The sequence below is a fragment of the Zootoca vivipara genome, chromosome 5 (assembly GCF_965207765.1).
Source record: "Zootoca vivipara chromosome 5, rZooViv2.hap1.1, whole genome shotgun sequence".
NCBI classification, from domain to species: Eukaryota; Metazoa; Chordata; class Lepidosauria; order Squamata; family Lacertidae; genus Zootoca; species Zootoca vivipara.
Window position 1 is genome coordinate 91326761 of NC_142588.1, and position 18823 is coordinate 91345583.

The window sequence follows — 18823 nt, forward strand, 5'->3', positions numbered from 1 at the left end:
TTGCCTCATTGATCTCTAATTCAAGAAAGACCACTTACTCTGAAAACTGGTAAAGGCTAGTGGGATCAGTGCTGCTATTAGGACATTTTAGAGTTTGGACTGCCCCCACTAAAAGTGGGGGCCTGCGGATGCTTTCCACTTGGAGCTCTCATGTGGTGCACTTCATGTCCAGAAGTTGCTGCCTCTTGATAGATTTCAGCTGAGCTGTGACTTTAAATGCTTGCAAACCGCCCTGAGCGGTGCAGGAGGCGGGGGCAGGGGCTTGCAAAGGAAAAGCAGGTTCGAAAGGTGCGAGTCAGAAGCAAAGCAAATTAAAAGAAAGATCGAAAGAGAAGGCAGCAGCGCCTGCCTGGCATGAAATGGGCGGCAGGTAGAGGCATAGCTGCCAAGTTATCCCTTTTTTAAAGGGATTTTCTCTTATGCTGAATAGGCTTCCTCGCGAGAAAAGGGAAAACTTGGTAGCTATGGGTAGAGGGGCAGAGTGCACAGTGGGGCCGCCGACCGGCCAAAGGAAGCAAAAGCCTACAGCACCCGATATTCCCAGGCGGTCTCCCATCCAAGTACTAACCAGGCCTGACCCTGCTTAGCTTCCGAGATCAGACGAGATCGGGCGTGTTCAGGGTAGTATGGCCGTAGACACTGCACCAGCCTCCCAACCCGGCCTATAAGCAAGAGCGCAGGGAAAGCGCCTCCCCCTGGGCCCTGCATGCTTTCCACATGCACCATTCACATTGCGTAGCTCCTCTCCATTCGTGGCTGCCTTTCAATACACTTTAACTGAACGGCCTGCGGATGCTTTCCACTTGGAGCTCTCATGTAGTGCACTTCATGTCCAGCAGTTGCTGCCTCAATGATAGACTTCAGATGAGCTGTGACTTCAAATGCTTCCAAACCGCCCTGAGCGGTGCAGGGGGCGGGGGCAGGGGCTTGCAAAAGAAAAGCAGGTTCAAAAGGTGCGAGTCAGAAGGAAAGCAATGGTGGGGGACAGGAGGCGGGCAGGTGTGGAGGACTCCCTGGTCCTGAATGGGGTAACTGTGCCCCTGAAGGACCAGGTGCGCAGACTGGGAGTCATTTTGGACTCACAGCTGTCCATGGAGGCACAGGTTAATTCTGTGTCCAGGGCGGTTGTCTACCAGCTACATCTGGTACGCAGGCTGAGACCCTACCTGCCCGCAGACTGTCTCGCCAGAGTGGCGCATGCTCTGGTTATCTCCCGCTTGGACTACTGCAATGTGCTCTACGTGGGGCTTCCTTTGAAAGTGACCCGGAAACTGCAATTAATCCAGAATGCGGCAGCTAGACTAGTGACTGGGAGTGGCCGCCGGCACCACATAACACCAGTGCTGAGAGATCTACACTGGCTCCCAGTACGTTTCTGAGCACAATTCAAAGTGTTGGTACTGAACTTTAAAGCCCTAAACGACCTCGGTCCTGTATACCTGAAGGAGCGTCTCTACCCCCACCATTCAGCCCGGACACTGAGGTCCAGCACCGAGGGCCTTCTGGCGGTTCCCTCGTTGCAAGAAGCCAAGTTGCAGGGAACCAGACAAAGGGCCTTCTCGGTAGTGGCACCCGCCCTGTGGAACGCCCTCCCAGCAGATGTCAAGGCAATAAGTAACTATTTGACTTTTAGAAGATTATTATTATTATTATAAACGAAAGATCGAAACAGAAGACAGCAGCGCCTGCCTGGCACGAAGTGGGCGGCAGGTAGAGGGGCAGAGTGCCCAGCGGGGCCGCCGACCGGCAAAAGCCTACGGCACCCGGTATTCCCAGGCGGTCTCCCATCCAAGTACTAACCAGGCGCGACCCTGCTTAGCTTCCGATATCAGATGAGATCAGGTGTGTTCAGGGTAGTATGGCCGTAGATGCTGCACCAACCTCCCGACCCAGCCTTTAAGCAAGAGCGCAGGGAAAGCGCCTCCCGCTCGGCCAGTATAATAAATCCTCAGGCGACGCCCAGTCGTCACATCCAACGGCGGTTAGCCCACTCAACTTATCTCACGTGCTTCTCCCGCCACGCCAAAGGGGTGGCCTTAGGGCGGCGCAGGGCCACTGCTCCCAAATGAGCTGCGGCCGGAGCCCCTCGGCGCTCTCCAGTGGTGCAAGCACGTTTGTGGGCGGCCAGCCGTTGGCCTAGCGATTCTCGGTCTAGCTCATTTTGGGCCCTGGATGCTTTCCACATGCAGCTTTCACGTTGCGTACTTCCTGCCCGTTGGTGGCTGCCTTTCAATACAATTTAACTGAATGGCTTGCGGATGCTGTCCACCTGGAGCTCTCATGTGGTGCACTTCATGTCCAGCAGTTGGCGCTCTCCAGCGGTGCAAGCACATTTGCCGGTGGTCAGCCTTTGGCCTAGCAATTCTCGGCGTAGCTCAGTTTGGGCCATGGATGCTTTCCACATGCAAGCAGGTTGGAAAGGTGCAGGTCAGAAGGAAAGCAAATTAAAAGAAAGATTGAAAGAGCTGGCATGAAACGGGCGGCAAGGGGAAGGGCAGAGTTGAAAGCGGGGCCGCCGACCGGCCAAAGGAAGCAAAAGCCTACAGCACCCGGTATTCCCAGGCGGTCTCCCATCCAAGTACTAACCAGGCCTGACCCTGCTTAGCTTCCGAGATCAGACGAGATCGGGCGTGTTCAGGGTAGTATGGCTGTAGACACTGCACCAGCCTCCCAACCCGGCCTATAAGCAAGAGCGCAGGGAAAGCGCCTCCCCCTGGGCCCTGGATGCTTTCCATATGCACCTTTCACGTTACGTAGCTCCTCTCCATTCGTGGCTGCCTTTGACTAAACGGCCTGCAGCTGCTTTCCACTTGGAGCTCTCGTGTGGGGCACTTCATGTCCAGCAGTTGCTGCCTACTGTATTTTTTATGAGAAACCCGAGGGCCGCTCACCAGAGCTTGGTGCAAAATTGTGTGAGTGTAGATGAGTCAAGTAATTATGTGCTCCATAAGCCACACACTGTATTATTATTAGTAGTATTATTAGTATTATTAGTATTAGTATTGGTATTATTATTATTCTTTCCATCAAGGGACTCAGTGTGCCCCAAGTCTGTCAGAGAAAGATGAGTGGAGGCAGGAACCAGTAGAAATTTTAAAAGGAAGATCTTTAATTTTCTGTTGCAACAAAGTCTCCTCCGCCCTTGCAAGGATGTGAGGACCTGAACAAAGGAGCGTAATAACTTTTAAAGGCTTTAGAAATTGCCCAGCCCCTTAGCTAAAGACCACCCAAAAGCATCATACAAGCATCACAGAAAAAGGCAGAAAAACAACAGAAATTTGAGAGTGTGGCTTGTCTCCTGTCTGTCAAGATAGGTGATCATATTTCTGATTGTCTTTCCTTGCTAGTCTGGTCCATTCCTTTGAAATGGTAAATACCTATTGATAGACAGAAAGATGCTCTTTCAATAGGTCTGCTTTGGCTTTAACAAATACTCGCCAGGCCGGTTTTGCAGAGGTTTATCTATTAACAGGATTTGAAGAATTTGTGAGTGAAGCAGCTATTGGGAAAGGTTCCAAAATGAGCCTAGATGGCTTTGGGATTGCTCTGTGTACTCACATGAAGAAATTTTTCTCAGGGATAGCAGCACACACATGGAGAAGCAGTGGCCTTCTATATGTTGTTGGACTCCCAATTCCCATCTTCCCTGACCATTAGGCAAGCTGGCTGGGGCTGATGGGAATTGGAGCCCAACAACATCAGGCGGACCACAAGTTCCCCACACCTGCTGCAGGTCTTGGAATAATGTTGGTTTAAACAGTTGTTGTTTTTAAGTGGCAAGAGCTGTGAGACTCAGTAGTAGAGAATCTGCTCTGCATGCAGAAGGCCCCGGGCAACAAACACTCAACCTATTGCCTCTGCATGTGACTGGATGAAAACCCAGTGGGTTCAGAAGACAAATAACACATCATCCAGGTTCTGTACCAAACTCTGGACATGTTAGTGTTAGCTCCCCACAAGGCCTCCCAAATCAAGATACCTGGCAACACAGCAGGCGAGTCCAGAGGCTGCAGTGGCAGATGCCATGCCTGGTCCAAGTGGGCAGTGCCAAGCCAGCTAGGGCTATAAACACACCTCACACAATGTTGCTCCTGTTCATGCTCTCCCCTGCGCGCCCATCTTGGGAGGCAAATGACTTCTGGGCTTGAGCTTTATCTGCCAGGAATTAACCCGGAGAGTCCTGCTGCCGCGGCGGATCAAACAGGCGTACCTCCCTTCGCTGAACTCAGTGGCGACGACTCGCAGGTCCTGGCTGGGCAGCAATTCGAAGCCTGGCAGCGAGTGAGAGAGCGGCTCCCCATCTTTATACCAGCTGGAAGCGGGAAAAGGCAGGAGTCAGAGGGAGGAGACTAGCTCAGCCCCACAATTCACATTTCACATGCTAGGGTGGCAAACTTCCCTACTTCAGGCTAGGGAAATGTGGGATTACCCTCCCATATGTATTCTGTCACCTAACAGCGTCTTGTTTCATTAGGGACTTATCCACATGTGGTAACGTTGAGGTCTGGTGCTCACTGCAGTAACTGGTAATTGTGAGTTAAATACAGTATTGTCTCCAGTTCTTGCGGGTTGGAGCAAACACTCCACCCTTTAGCTTCTGGCTACTCTTGTTTTCCTACATTGCTGTGTATTTATTGATGAGCAGGCTAACAGCTTCTTGCTTTGGACCTACAAAGTGAATGACCTTGCCTTATATTAACCAATAACTTATTAAACAATAAGACCTTAACACTTGCCATAAGTGACAGCAAGCAAAGACCAGTTAGCTTAGTTCATGGGTAGGCAAACTAAGGCCGCCTAAATACGGCTCGCGGACAGTCCGGGAATCAGCATGTTTTTACAGGAGTAGAATGTGTCCTTTTATTTAAAATGCATCTCTGGGTTATTTGTGGGGCATAGGAATTCGTTCATTTCCCCCCCCCCAAAAAAAATATAGTCCACCCCCCCCAAAGGTCTGAGGAACAGTGGATCGGCCCCCTGTTGAAAAAGTTTGCTGACCCCTGGCTTAGTTGGTCAGAGCGTGGTGCTGATAACGCCAAGGTTGCAGGTTCGATCTTCGTACGGATGCATGTTGCAGCACTGCGGGGGGTTACACACGATGATCCTTGGGGTTCCTTACAACTCTATGATTCTATGAATCTCAGCATAAAGTTTGGCAGGGGTGTGAGAGTACCATCAATTTAAATCAAGGGTGGGCAACCCGTGGCCCAAGAACTACATGTGGCCTTTGACAAAATTCCATGTGGTCCTTGGCCTAATTCCATGCAAGTGGGGGGAAGGTGTGGGGAAAGGGGGTGCCCTGGTCACTTCCTGTCTGGCCTCTGGCACTTTGGGGTTCAGTCCTTGCCACCGCCAGAATGTAGCCCATGGGGAATGCCACCCTGGGGGAACAAAGTGTTATGGGGGGGGAACGGCTCCTTTTTCCTTAGGGGGGGGGGTTCTCTATCGGTAGGAGAAAATAACAGATGCCAACCAGAGAATATTGAGAAGCAAAGCAGCTAGTAAGCCTGATCTTTATTAAACTGTTGCAACAGGGTCCTCACTCATTACACACAGGAAGGAGGAGAGGAACCCCAAACAATGGTGTTCAAGCCCTAATATAGACTTTTGAAATTGCCCACCCTGTAGCTCAAGACCACCACCCCAAAAAAACATCATACATACATCACAGAAGGAGGCGGGTCTACAGCACAAATACATCATGGGAGGCAGTCTACAGCAGATATCCTGTTTGCCAGGATACCTGATAATGGTCACTGATTGCTTTACCTGGGTAGCCTGGCCATTCTTTTGTGATGGTTAATAGTGTACTTTAAAAAAAAATTCAGTCCAGCAGCACCTTAAAGACCAACTAAGTAGACTTAGTTGGTCTTTAAGGTGCCGCTGGAATGACTTTTTTTATTTTGTTTCGACTACGTCAGACCAACACGGCTACCTACCTGTAACTAGTGTACTTTTAGTTCCTGAATCCAGGTCACAGGCTCACCCTATTCACAAATACTCCCTTAAGACAGGATTTGTAAGCAAAAAGACAAAAGGAAGGCTTTCCCCATTGCCTCCCTCCTTGCAGAGAAATATATTGAGGTCAATTTGGGAGATACAAAATGGTTTGGGAGAGACAAAATGGCTTCAGGATTGCTCTCCTGTACTATTTCAGACACATGCTTGCCTTGTACATTTCTGAACGTTTATTTTATATTTGAGACCTTAGAATTCTTATAACAAAAGGTTCCTAGGCTGCTTGCTTTAAATGTTTCGGAACATATTTCGGACTGTGCTCTCAGCATGCAGTGAAGGGAGATGTTTCTCCTATATCTTGCCTCCAACCCCGTTGCTTACCACCCCAACTTCAGGCCCACCATTCTGTCCCACTGGCCATAGAGAGAAGTTGGGTTAGGGAGGTGGGCAAGTGGCTGGATTGCTGCAGGCTTTGGGCAGGGTGGGAGAGAAAACACAGGGTTTCTTACTCCTCCAGAGCTCTAAAAGAAACACGCACCGTGCTCAGGTCAGGAGGCAAATATTATTTCCCGCACTGGCCATTATTGCACAGTCTGCTTGAGAATACACACAGGGATTCTTACCTGGCTTGCAAGCGCAACCTGGAAGAGTTCAATCCACAGCGGAAGGTGATGACTTTGCCCTTGGAGATGTATCTGGTGTGAACGCGCGACGGCCGAACAGGCAGGGAGGAGGCGGTGGTGGCCGTGGGGTGCTCTGTAAGAAAGAGACAGAAATGACTGTTGCTATTTTGGGGTGGGATTCAAATTCAGGTTACATAATCGAAGCTGATTTGGAGCTCTTGCACAACAAACCCTCACTCCCCCCCCCTTCAAAAAAAAATCAGAGAGCCTGCTGCAGTTCGAGAGCAGCAAGCAGCTCCTGGTCTCACCAAAACAGGCATTACAGATCCTGGGGCAGTGCTTCTTCATGAAGGCTCGCCGTTGGTGTGTGCAGAAGCCCTTTTTGGCCCACAGCTGGCACTGCCTCTTCTCATCCACACAGCCTGCAAATTGAGGAGGGGGGGGTCACACGTAAAGCAGCTGTCTCTATGCCCTGGTTGAAACAGATCTGGCTTCAGGGAGCAGAGGAGGTTTCAAGTTGCAAGAGTAGAGGAGCTGAATTAAAATTTATGAACAAATTCATTTCTATCAACTCTGGCTTAAATAGTGATAATGGTTTCCCCTCTCACTACAAATGTTGATTAACTCACAGTTCTTATTTTTGCACACATTTAAGCTTTGATGTAATCCTTACATTTCATTTTCACTTGCCCTCAGTGTTTAAGTTGTTTTTCTCTACACCTGTGTGTATATAACACCTGCGTGGCGCTGTGGGTTAAACCACTGAGCCTAGGGCTTGCCGATCACAAGGTCGGCGGTTCGAATCCCTGTGACGGGGTGAGCTCCCGTTGCTTGGTCCCAGCTCCTGCCAACCTAGCAGTTTGAAAGCATGTCAAAAATGCAAGTAGATAAATAGGAACCGCTACAGCAGGAAGGTAAACGGCGTTTCCATGTGCTGCTCTGGTTTGCCAGAAGCGGCTTTGTCATGCTGGCCACATGACCTGGAAGCTATATGCCGGCTCCCTCGGCCAATAATGCGAGATGAGCACCGCAACCCCCTAGTCAGTCACAACTGGACCTAATGGTCAGGGGTCCCTTTACCTTTACCTTTAACTTAAGATAAGAAAATGAACCCTGCTTGATCAGACCAAAGGTCCATCAAGTCCTCCTGCATCCTGTTCTCATAGTGGCCAACCAGGTGTCTCAATGCCTGAGTGCAACAACTCCTGACTCGAGATATCCAGCAACTGGTACTCAGAGCCTCTGACAGTGGAGAGAGAACGTAGCCATCCTGGATTGGATGAAGTGGACTATGGTCTATAAAACCATAATAAACCTGTTTGGCTGTAAGGTGCCACAATATTTTTTTTGCTAAAACAGGCTAGCATGACTGCTCCTCTGTGGTCATCCAACCTCACAAGTGCCTTCTTTTAGTTCTGGCCCAACAGGAGTTGTAGACATACTATTCAAAGGCTTCTTGCAACCTAGTCCAAAACAGGCCGTCAACCTGCCCAGGCCAGCTAGAGAGGCATTGCCCCTTCCTGCCTCAACTGGAACTGAAAGTCAGGCTCAGATTAAGGGCTGAGAGGGATGAAACAAGTTTGCATTCGGGCAGAAATCGGAACTGGAGTTTGGAGGTGGGCTGGGAAAGTTTGCCAAAAGGATTCTGACAGCAGAAACAGCTGCATAAGACTGTGAGCTGGATTGCTGACTCTCTCTGCCTCTGGCCTACAGCTGCCTGCTTGTATAATTTAGCAAACCCACTACAGAGCTAATCTAGGAGGGTTATATTCTTACCACCAATAACAGCTGTTGTGAATTCTCCCTGTGCTTATCGTACATATTATGTAGGATGCATATTGTGGAACCGGGGGCAGCCCATCCTGTTTCAGCACCCGAGAAAAGGTGAGGCATGAGTGGCAAAGGAGTGACAATCTCTGCACAGGACAGTTGCCCTATAACAGTGCAACTGCTCCCAAACTGAACGGGGAAGTCTACTGGTACCAGATGTTGGAGCTTACTGGTTTGGAACCGCCTGCCAGGTGTGCTCCTCACCGTACAGCCGCTGTATGGCCCAGACGTCGTCCTGGCCAATGCGCCATGTCCTACTGTAGGTGGCATTGGGGTGCATGAGGGCGCGGGCATCCCGGGAGTGCCAGAGCCCCAGGGCATGGCCAATCTCGTGAGCTGCTACTTGCTCCAGGTCATTCAGCCAGACGCCTGCCAAAGAGAAAAGGCGAGAAAAAGAAGAAGAGGACCGGAATTCCTCTGCCACCACTGCCTGGCATCTCCGCAGGCCAGCTCCAAAGAGAAGCCCACGCAGAAAGTTATAGGAACCTCTGGAACAACATCGCACCAGTCTCACTTTTTCTGAGAGGGATGGAGAACCTCTAGGCTTCCAAATGTTTGTTTATTGAAAAGCATATACCATTTAATATTTTGAAATAGTGGTGTTGTTAGACTTCAGCCCTCAACCCTCCCCTCAACAGATCTGCATGGGGGCAGAAAGTGGGCTGCGTATCTGAGGGTCTGTGTAAGTGTGCAAGAGCCAGTGGCCACATTCACTGCTGGATGCGGCCACTGGAGAGTTAACATGGGGTGAATGTGGCCCCTGCTTTGTACAGTAAGGTGCATTCAAGCCACACAAAAGTCAAGTGTATCTACACATAGACTCCTTCCGTTCAGATAAGGCAGAGGCAAAATCACAGTTCAGACATTTGAGGCAGATGCAAAGTTGTGGTCTGGAAAGAGGGGGCATGGCCTCCTCTCCAAGGGCTAGCTAGAGAGGCCGGGGGGGGCCACATTTGGCTCCCCACCCCATAGCAAAAAACATACTCTCTCTTGCCCTCACCCAAACGTGTAAGCGCTACTTTGTGCACGGTACCTTGCTTCCAGCTGAAGCGGGAGCGTCCCAGAATCCAGAATTCATGATTGTCAAAGTGGATCTCGCCGCGGGGAGGGAGGAAGGCATGGGCCAGTTCCCCATTGAGCCCATCGAAGCAAGGGTGCAGTGGGGAGAACCAGCAGTCGGTGTGGTTGAACGTGTAGAAACCTGCTCGGCGGTAGCCAAGAAGACAGAGGGCTTGGTTATTGCTAGCATTTGCTCCCGTAAAGTTCTGCCATTTATCCCAACGATCCGGCAAGGTAAGATAAGCAGAGGAAGAGAGAGAGAGAGAGAGAGAGAGAGAGAGAGAGAGAGAGAGAGAGAGAACCTGGCAGAGGATTTGCCAACCTGGTATTTTGGACAGCAGCTCCCAGCATTCCTAGGCCAATCTAATACCATCCAATAAACTGCAGAGGTGAGGACTCGAACCCATAGATTCAAGTTACAAGAAAGGAGATTCCAACTAAACATGAAGTAAGCCAGAAAACAGCCTATCTGAGATTACGCCAATAAAACTCAGAAACGAGAGGAGTTAGGAGTCCAACGTTGTTTATTGCACAGCAATAGGTTACAATGGGATAGCTCCGCAAAGGTTTCAACCCCGGCCAGTGGTCCGGGCAGTGGTATTTATAAAGTTTCAAACAAAGCATTTCAATTTCAATTTCCACCAGTCATATACATCATTACCTCATTTAAGTTGTTAGACCAATCAAATGCATAAGCATTGGCTGTTTCTGCTGACCATAGCTGCCAAGTTATCCCTTTTTTAAAGGGATTTTCCCTTATGCTGAATAGGCTTCCTCGCGAGAAAAGGGAAAACTTGGCAGCTATGCTGCTGACTAAGGTCTGATTCCCACCGTGTTCTGCTATGACCTTGCATGAATACATTGTGTTAGTGTTCATGTTGGGAACCTGTGTTACGTGTAGCCATTTGCGTCATGTAGCAACTTAAGTTCCAGCTTTGTGCTGTAGCTTTGTGATTTACATACTAGCTGTATTTCTGCCCCAATTGGGGAGGGGGCAACTTGCAAAATCAGCAGTTTCTTAAAGTGACAGGCTACCATAACTTCCCCATTAGAAGCACACTCAAGGATTTACAGGGGTGCACATTATCGCATTGATTGTGGCCCTTTGGGCCACTGCCGCAAACATAGAATCTTAGAATTTGTAGAGTTGGAAGGGACCACAAGAGTCATCTAGTCCAACCCCCTGCAATGCAAGAACTTTCTGCTGGGCTTGAACCCACAACCCAGAGATTAAGAGTCTCATGCTCTACCAAGCTTAGCTATCAGGAAGAACTTTCTGTCAGTAAAAGCTGTTCGACAGTGGAGCCGATTCCCTTCAGTCAGTCAGTCAGTCAGTGTTTATTACGGCAAACAGCCAGCATATCAAACCAGAAATTCTGCATAATTCTCTACATAAACAATAAAAATGACTCATATGGGGTTTTAACAGCCAATATACTAATTAAATGTACAGTACTTAAAATACAGGTCCGGAGGAATAAAACACCATAAAAAATAAGAGGTTTAACTAAAAACTGTAGCAGCAATATCATCGTCAGAGGGCAGGACAAATTGTTATAATATGTTATTCAATAAAAGAGTTTTACGTTTTTTAATAGCTAAGGTGCAAAATTTGGCCACAGCATAGGATACTGAGCTCAAAGAATCTTCCAAAAGGAATTTATGTAATGTTTCGGGGGAGAATTCCAGATAATATTGCAAGGGTTTGAATTTTGATAATGGGGTAAAATGAGTCGCGTTCGTTCTTCACTATAGAATTCACAGAATAAAAGAATGTGAATAACAGATTCTCCTTCTTTGGAGGTTTTTAAGTAGAGGTTGGATGACTGTCAGTCGGGGATGCTTTAGTTGAGATTCCTGCATTGCAGGAGGCTGGACTACATGATTCTCCCACAGCCCATCCACTTCAGCCAGCATTGCCAGTGGCAATGGGAATGGTTGCCCACAACATTTGGAAGGCAACGTGTTGGCAACCTCTACAAACCTTTTCCTTGAACTAAAACAGGGCTACGAATCCCCAACTTATTTTATGTCGGATATTTGTCGTTTGCCAAATCTCCCTTCAGAAACACAAGACACAAGTCATTCTCCTACAGCCCCTCTTTTAAAGTAACAACCACCCATTTAGACCAACATTTTCTCTTGTTCTCCCACACTCCTGCATGCAGGCTAAATAAATCCCACTCCTGCTGCCTCTCTCCATGTGTCTTCCATTCCCTCTGCTGCCTTTTTCATCTCTGCTGAGCTCCTTTGAACTTTCTCCAACTTGTCCAGATGTAATAAATCTGCCAGGGGAAGTCTCTCTTCCGCTCTTTGGGTTATGCCAGAAGCAGCTTGGAAGAGATGTTAAAACAGTAGCAAAGGGGGGCGGGGAGCTAGAGAAGCACCAGGAGCGGACTTCAGTCTTTCAAATTTCAGCGGTACCCTGTGCAAGGTCAAAATTTGGTCATCGTGTCCCCCCGTCCCCCTCTCGCCTTCCATTCTGCACATGCCTTGTGTCATACTTGCAAGGCCCTGTGGCACTTGCCTCAGCACTTTGCCCAGGGCAAGGGAACCAGTTGTGCTGAGCTAAATCCACATCTGGGAGAACAAGGCAGCCCAACCCACTGCATCTGGGCACCATCACAGGCACTTTCTAATATTTCCAGGCAGTCCCAACCTTGAACATTTTCACATGTGGAATAAAAATCAAAATGGCGCCACTACAGTCACATATGTGATATGCAGAGATAGATCTTGGAGACAAGAAGATCTCAACCCCTTCTAGGATATACCTGCCCTATCAAAGGCAGTAAGGCCCTGAATGCCAGTTGCTGTTGCCCTCAGGTCCTGCCTCGGGGCTTCACATAGGCACCAGCCTAACCAGCTCACTTGGTTAGAGTGTGATGCCGATAACGCCAAAGTTGCAGGTTCGATCCATGTATGGGACAGCTGCATATTGCTGCATTGCAGGGGGTTGGACTAGATCAGGGGTCAGCAACCTAAGGCCCATGGGCCACAAGCGGCCCACGAGGGTCGTTTAACCAGCCCATGAGCTGCCCCTGAACCGAGCCACCCATTCAGTGAGTTCCCACCCACTGCGCTAAACCACCGCAGCGCAGCGCAGGACCTTGCTTCCGCTGTGCCAAAAATTGCATCTGCACATGCGCAGACACAGACACCGGAAATCGCGGGTGCACGCATGATCCAGCCCACAGAGGGATCTCCACTGGAGTGAACCAGCCCAGGCAAGGTAAACCTTGGGCGGCCCCGGGTCCCTTCCAACTCTACATTTATATGATCTATTCAGCCACTGCGAGAGCAGGATGCTGGATTAGATGGGCCTTTGTCTTGATGCAGCAGCTGGGAGAGCCTGAGGATCTTACCTGCTTCTCGAAACCGTTTCCAGAAGCAACAACTTCACTTACCACTTGGAATATGAAAAGCGACTCTTAAACTGCTCTCTACCATGACAGGGGAGCTGGTGGGAAAATGAATGACAGTAAGGGAATTGGGTGATGGGCAGATTTAGAGCAGTAGCCCCTCCAGACTGGTGTGTAATTGCACGCATCTTGGGCAACATATTCCTGAGACAATAATCGTGCATTAGGGATGGCTTCATACTGCAGCTCCTACCTATAGTAATGTCTGCCAGCTGGGTAGGGGCCAAGCGCCGGAAGCTGAGGGGAGAAACATCACTCCACATGCGAAAGGCGCTCGCTATGGCTCGCTCGGTGTCTGCCTTGTTGAGGGTGCTGGGGAACTGTACAATCCTGCAGCCAGAAAGAGGTACAGAGAGCAAGCATGGGGGAAAGCATAACCAGGAACATTATGAGCAGCGGAAGACTGGGCTGATTTCAAACTATTTTGCTAGCAGGTTCTTCCACCAGGGGGCGCTGTAGGGAGGATACAATCCTCAAAGGGTCAGTCTAGCCCAGGCATCCCCAAACTTTGGCCCTCCAGATGTTTTGGACTACAATTCCCATCTTCCCCGACCACTGGTCCTGTTAGCTAGGGATCATGGGAGTTGTAGGCCAAAACATCTGGAGGGCCACAGTTTGGGGGTGCCTGTGCTAAACAGATTAATCAGCTCAAGACACCAGTATTGTTTTGGTGATGCTACTCACCTCTCTTTCTCCGGGAGCCATTGAAATGCTTTAGGACTGGTGTTATATGGTCCCAGCAGCCACTCCCAGTCAACAGTCCAGCTGCCGCATTCTGGATTAGTTGTAGTTTCCAGGTCACCTTCAAAGGTAGCCCCATGTAGAGCGCATTGCAGTAGTCCAAGCGAGAGATAACTAGAGCATACACCACTCTGGCAAGACAGTCCGCGGGCAGGGAAGGTCTCAGTCTGCGTACCAGATGGAGCTAGAAGACAGCTGCCCTGGATTGACCTGCGCCTCCATGGACAGCTGTGAGTCCAGAATGACTCCGAGGCTGCGCATCTGGTCCTTCAGGGACACAGTTACCCCATTCAGGACCAGGGAGTCCCCCACACCTACCCACCCCCTGTCCCCCCAAAACAATACTTCTGTCTTGTCAGGATACAACCTCAATCTGTTAGCTGCCATCCATCCTCCAACCACCTCCAGACCTTCACACAGGACCTTCACTGCCCTCACTAGTTCTGATTTAAAAGAGAGATAGAGCTGGGTATCATCCGCATGCTGATAAACACCCAACCCAAACCCCCTGATGATCTCTCCCAGCAGCTTCATATAGATGTTAAAAAGCATGGGGGAGAGGACAGAACCCTGAGGCACCCCACAAGTGAGAGCCCAGGGGTCTGAACACTCATCCCCCAACACCACTTTCTGGACATGGCCCAGGAGGAAGGAGCGGAACCACTGTATAACAACTCCTCTAGATGGTCTGGAAGGATGTCATGGTCGATGGTATCAAAGGCCGCTGAGAGATCCAACAGAACTAGGAAACAGCTCTCACCTTTTTCCCTAGCCCGCCGGAGATCATCAACCAGTGTGACCAAGGCAGTTTCAGTCCCATGATGAGGCCTGAATCCCGACTGGAAGGGATCTAAATGGTCCACATCCTCCAAGTGTGTCTGGAGTTATTCAGCAACCATCCGCTCAATCACCTTGCCCAAGATTGGAAGATTTAAAAATGGGCAATAATTGGCCATATTGGCCAGGTCCAAAGATGGTTTTTTAAGAAGCAGTTTAATAGCAGCTTCTTTAAGCAGGTCTGGGAAGACTCCCTCACAGAGGGAAGCATTCACCACCCCACGGAGCCCATCGCCCAGCCCTTCCTGGCTCACTTTTTTCCCACACTCTGGCACAAAAAAATCCACTTTTTAAAATATGAATTTTTGCAGTTAGGAAAGTGATGGAGAAATGGAATAAAAGAGGTGAAATAGTTTGATGATAAGATGTATAACTGCTACAAAAGCAAATGACAACAAATGTTCATTGTCATTTAACTTCCCTGAAAACCAATCAGAACAAATGCTTAGTGAACAGCGGACAACATTAAACCCCCATGGAAGCTTTGCACAAGCAAATCAGGATGAATGCTCAAAAAACAGATTGTCTGGAGGAGCCCCACCGAGAGGTAGTCCAGTTGTCAAGCAGAGATGGAAAGCATCAAATCTAGTAGTACAGAGCAACACAACAGCTCCAAAAATAAAATTCTTATAACAATAACTTGCCCTGTGAAACTGTATTTAGTAAGCCTGCAATAACCAGGCTATTGATTCCCCACCCCAATTAAACATGCTCACTTGTAGGTCAGATTCACATGGTCCCATTTGTAGCCTAGAGGGTTGATTGCATAGCGCCTCCTTCTGGCCAAGCCTTTGTTGGGTTGCCAAGTAGCAGAAGCCACAACAGATTTGGCTGCTTCGTCCCCCTGCAAAAAAGCAAGGGCAGGGGAGGCCATTCAGCAAATATTTTGAGCCATTCCAGCTGAAAGTCCCATTCTAGTCTTAAAATTGGAGGATCCCATGTTCTCCCACCCACCCCCTCTCACACACACTACTCCCCTTAACCTCAAGCTATGCAAATGCTGTTCCTCCTGGTCGGTTCACCCACCTTCCTCACCCACCGTCATAGCTGTCAAGTTCTCCCTTTTTTTAAAGGGAAATTCCCTTATGCTGAATAGGCTTCCTCGCCAGAAAAGGGAAAACTTGACAGCTATGCCTACTGTTTGGGAGCCTCCCACCTCTCTGACTCCAACAAATTGAGGCTGTCCAGGAAAAGGGGGTTGTGAGAAGCTACCAGGGAGGGGGGGGGAGGGAAGTGTGTGTGGAAGAAGGAATTGGAAGCTGCAGCCCTGTGCACACTCACTTGGGAGTAAGCCTTCCTTCTGAGTAGCAGGCATGCCTAGGATTGCCCTGCAAAAGTCTTTGCAACCTCTCCTCCCTCCACCATGAACCTGACTGAGTGGAGTTATTGTTTCATTTGCATCCCCTTTCCAGGGACAATGGTTTCCTCTCTGTAGAGAGCTGCTCCGATCTAGCAGCGAAGAGACCCCCCCTCTAAATTCCTTCCCCCCAATTCCTGTTGACCACATTCCATCAGCTTCCCTTGCCAAGCACAGCCCCCCTAACTCACCTCTGCCTCCACATCTTGCAGAATCCAAGGAGCTGCAGGCAACAGAACAAATACAACTGCTGCTCCAGCGGCTACTGCTGCTGCCCAGCCCCACTTTGACATTTTGGGGCACACAGGGGGTCTCGGAGCTGAGGGAAGTCCAGAACTCTGCATGGAGGCCACTCCTGCCAACGTCCTGCGCCTCTAGGATTCGCCCATCGCTGCCGCCTACCCCATGAAGATGTCCAGCCTTGCAAAAAGGAGCCCCTGCTGCTGCCGCAAGACAGCCAGCCCCCAGCCTCGCCAGATTGGATCCATCTGTCCAAAATACACAGGAACAAAAGCAGGCGCCTGCTGGAACTTCCAGCTGCAGACTCCCATCTCTTCCCTACAATCCAGAGAACCGCCAACATCCCAGTTCCTAGGCACCGCAACCACAAAGGCACAACGAATGTATGAAATTACACAGGAAGCTGCCACCCAGCCCAGGAGTGTTTGCTCGGACTGGCGATGGCTCTCTGTGGTTGCGGACGGGGAATCTTTGCCAGCCCTCCCTTGAGATGTTGGGGGTTGACTCTGAGGCCTTCTGCATGCCAAGCAGATGCTCAACCACCAGGCTGGGACCACCCCACAGTTTGCCACAGCCAGTGTGGTGACAGCCACTACTGTATTTGTTCTTTTCTTGATAGATTCAGTCAAATCCAGAGAGGATGGGCCTACCCGCAAAAGCCTTTTGGGACCTGTGCAGACAAGGTGCTTTTGAATACCAGATGTCAGGAACAAAACAACAGAAAGCTGTTGGCTGTATTGGCTGAGATTCCGAGATGTGGCAGGTTGCAGAGCTTGACGAACCTTCTGGCGGACCAAGCATAGAACTCTCTATTGCCTCCCTACAGCCTTAAAGCTGCCACCCTTTCTCATCTGTTGCTGCAATATTTTTGGTGCTGAAACACAGGAAAAGGGATAAAGAGGAGAAAGCTGTACAGCAAGGTCAGAAAGGGGGGAAGGGTTTATTATATTTTGACTATTTTGTTGGAAGCTGCCCAAAGTAGCTGGGTAAACCCAGCCATATGGGCAGGGCATAAATTATTTACTATTACTACACCTGGGTGACCCAGGTGGCGCTGTGGGTTAAACCACAGAGTCTAGGGTAGGCATCCCCAAACTTCGGCCCTCCAGATGTTTTGGACTACAATTCCCATCTTCCCTGACCACTGGTCCTGTTAGCTAGGGATCATGGGAGTTGTAGGCCAAAACATCTGGAGGGCCGCAGTTTGGGGAAGCCTGTAGGGCTTGCTGATCAGAAGGTCGGTGGTTCAAATCCCTGCAATGGGGTGAGCTCCCGTTGCTCGGTCCCAGCTCCTGCCCACCTAGCAGTTCGAAAGCACATCAAAGTGCAAGTAGATAAATAGGGACCGCTCCGGCGGGAAGGTAAACAGCGTTTTCGTGCGCTGCTCTGGTTCGCCAGAAGCAGTTTTGTCATGCTGGCCACATGACCCGGAAGCTGTCTGCGGACAAACGCCGGCTCCCTCAGCCTATAGAGTGAGATGAGCGCCGCAACCCCAGAATCGGACATGACTGGACCTGATGGTCAGGGGACCCTTTACCTTTTTACTACTACTACAACTACTGCTACTACTACTAAGGCTTTGGAAGGGTGAAGGTGCAAGAGGGCTGGAACAGGAGCACCACGAACAAAAATGTTTCCAAAAAAGCAGAACATGCATTATGCAAAACTGACGTAGATGGAACTGAGCTTACAGCCTTAATTCTGTTTCGCTTCTGAATTAAGTGTTTTGGTCACCATTCTTCATGCAAAGAGTACATCTTATCCCACCCTCCCAGGCATGAGAGGCATCTTGTCCTGCAGCCCTGGTGATGCCCTCCTTAATCTTACCTGCTGCTATTCCTGTCTGAAGGGAAAGGGAGAGTCTGGCAAGGCCTATCCACACATTAGTGTTGCCAGGCCTTCACTACTGGCCGTGCTCCAACTGTCACAAAACTCTCCTTTCCAGACATAGCTCTGGGGCTAAACCAAATGGGGTTACTGTTGGAAGAACCAGCAATAGAGCTTCAAGCATGCCAAAGAAAACCTTAGAAGGGGAGGGGGAAGCAACTGTTAGCAGTTAGCAAGTATCGACGCTGCTGTGATCAGGACAGAAGGGGGCGCTGTCCTCCAGCAAACCTCAGTCGCGTGGAAGGAAAGGATTGTAGAGCTTAGTGTTAAGCATGCAGAAGATCTCAATTCAATGCAAGGCACCTCTTGGCAGTACTGGCAAGATTCCCGACTGAAAACCCAGAAAGCCACTGCCAGTCACTGACAGATGGATGAGTTCTTTGGTGCAATACAGGGGCAGTGCCCCATGTTCACTCTCTCAGCCCGTGCAAGCACTTGCCACATGCAGACGTCCAAGCAGAGTCCCCAGCCAGCAGCTTTTGGAGAGTGCAGCATATTCTTGGTGCAGCCCCTCTTCCTCAGCAAAGACCTGCCATTTCCTACTCTGAATTTGCACAGTGCCTCTTAGTGTCCCAGAATACGGTAGCTGCCAAGGCCAGAATCAACACTACAGACAAGTGAAGACTTGTGCTGCTTTGGCCTGCATGCAAAACTCTGGTTGAAATCTGCATTGAGGTGGGGAGGGCATTATTTGCTATTTTTTTAAAGCCCCTCTCGTTTCCTGCACTGTTTTAACCCCACCTCCTCTTCTTCCAGGCTTCCTATGACTTCCAGGCTTCTTCCTATGACTGAGAACTCATCATAGTGGAGTTAGGACCAGACCTAAAATATAGGAGCTATGGAGGAGCTGTGATAAATTGACGTTTTTT

At 49.6% G+C, this 18823-nt stretch overlaps 1 protein-coding gene, 2 non-coding genes and 1 pseudogene across 4 annotated transcripts; all 4 read right to left on the reverse strand.

The window, feature by feature from the left end:
* Nucleotides 1–519: 519 nt before the first annotated feature.
* Nucleotides 520–638, reverse strand: LOC132592213 (5S ribosomal RNA). Its single transcript, XR_009557686.1, has one exon. It is a non-coding gene; the product is annotated as a 5S ribosomal RNA (ribosomal RNA).
* Nucleotides 639–1751: 1113 nt separating this feature from the next.
* LOC132592227 (5S ribosomal RNA) lies at nucleotides 1752–1870 on the reverse strand (annotated as a pseudogene).
* Nucleotides 1871–2537: 667 nt separating this feature from the next.
* Nucleotides 2538–2656, reverse strand: LOC118094098 (5S ribosomal RNA). The gene has a single exon (XR_004693716.3). It is a non-coding gene; the product is annotated as a 5S ribosomal RNA (ribosomal RNA).
* Nucleotides 2657–3087: 431 nt separating this feature from the next.
* LOC118093957 (matrix metalloproteinase-23-like) lies at nucleotides 3088–17442 on the reverse strand. 2 transcript variants are annotated; one of them, XM_088669286.1, is made up of 9 exons: nucleotides 16019–17442; nucleotides 15187–15314; nucleotides 13086–13222; nucleotides 9445–9612; nucleotides 8616–8780; nucleotides 6890–7003; nucleotides 6582–6714; nucleotides 4211–4312; nucleotides 3088–3377 (listed from the first exon to the last, which is right to left on the reverse strand). In XM_088669286.1, exons 1-9 carry the CDS (start codon nucleotides 16169–16171, stop codon nucleotides 3344–3346), a joined length of 1134 nt encoding a protein of 377 aa, XP_088525412.1. In that variant the 5' UTR covers nucleotides 16172–17442; the 3' UTR covers nucleotides 3088–3343. The 2 variants fall into 2 exon arrangements, with proteins under 2 accessions (XP_088525412.1, XP_034989716.2); XM_035133825.3 differs by having other exon boundaries at nucleotides 3088–4312; nucleotides 16019–17441.
* Nucleotides 17443–18823: the final 1381 nt, after the last annotated feature.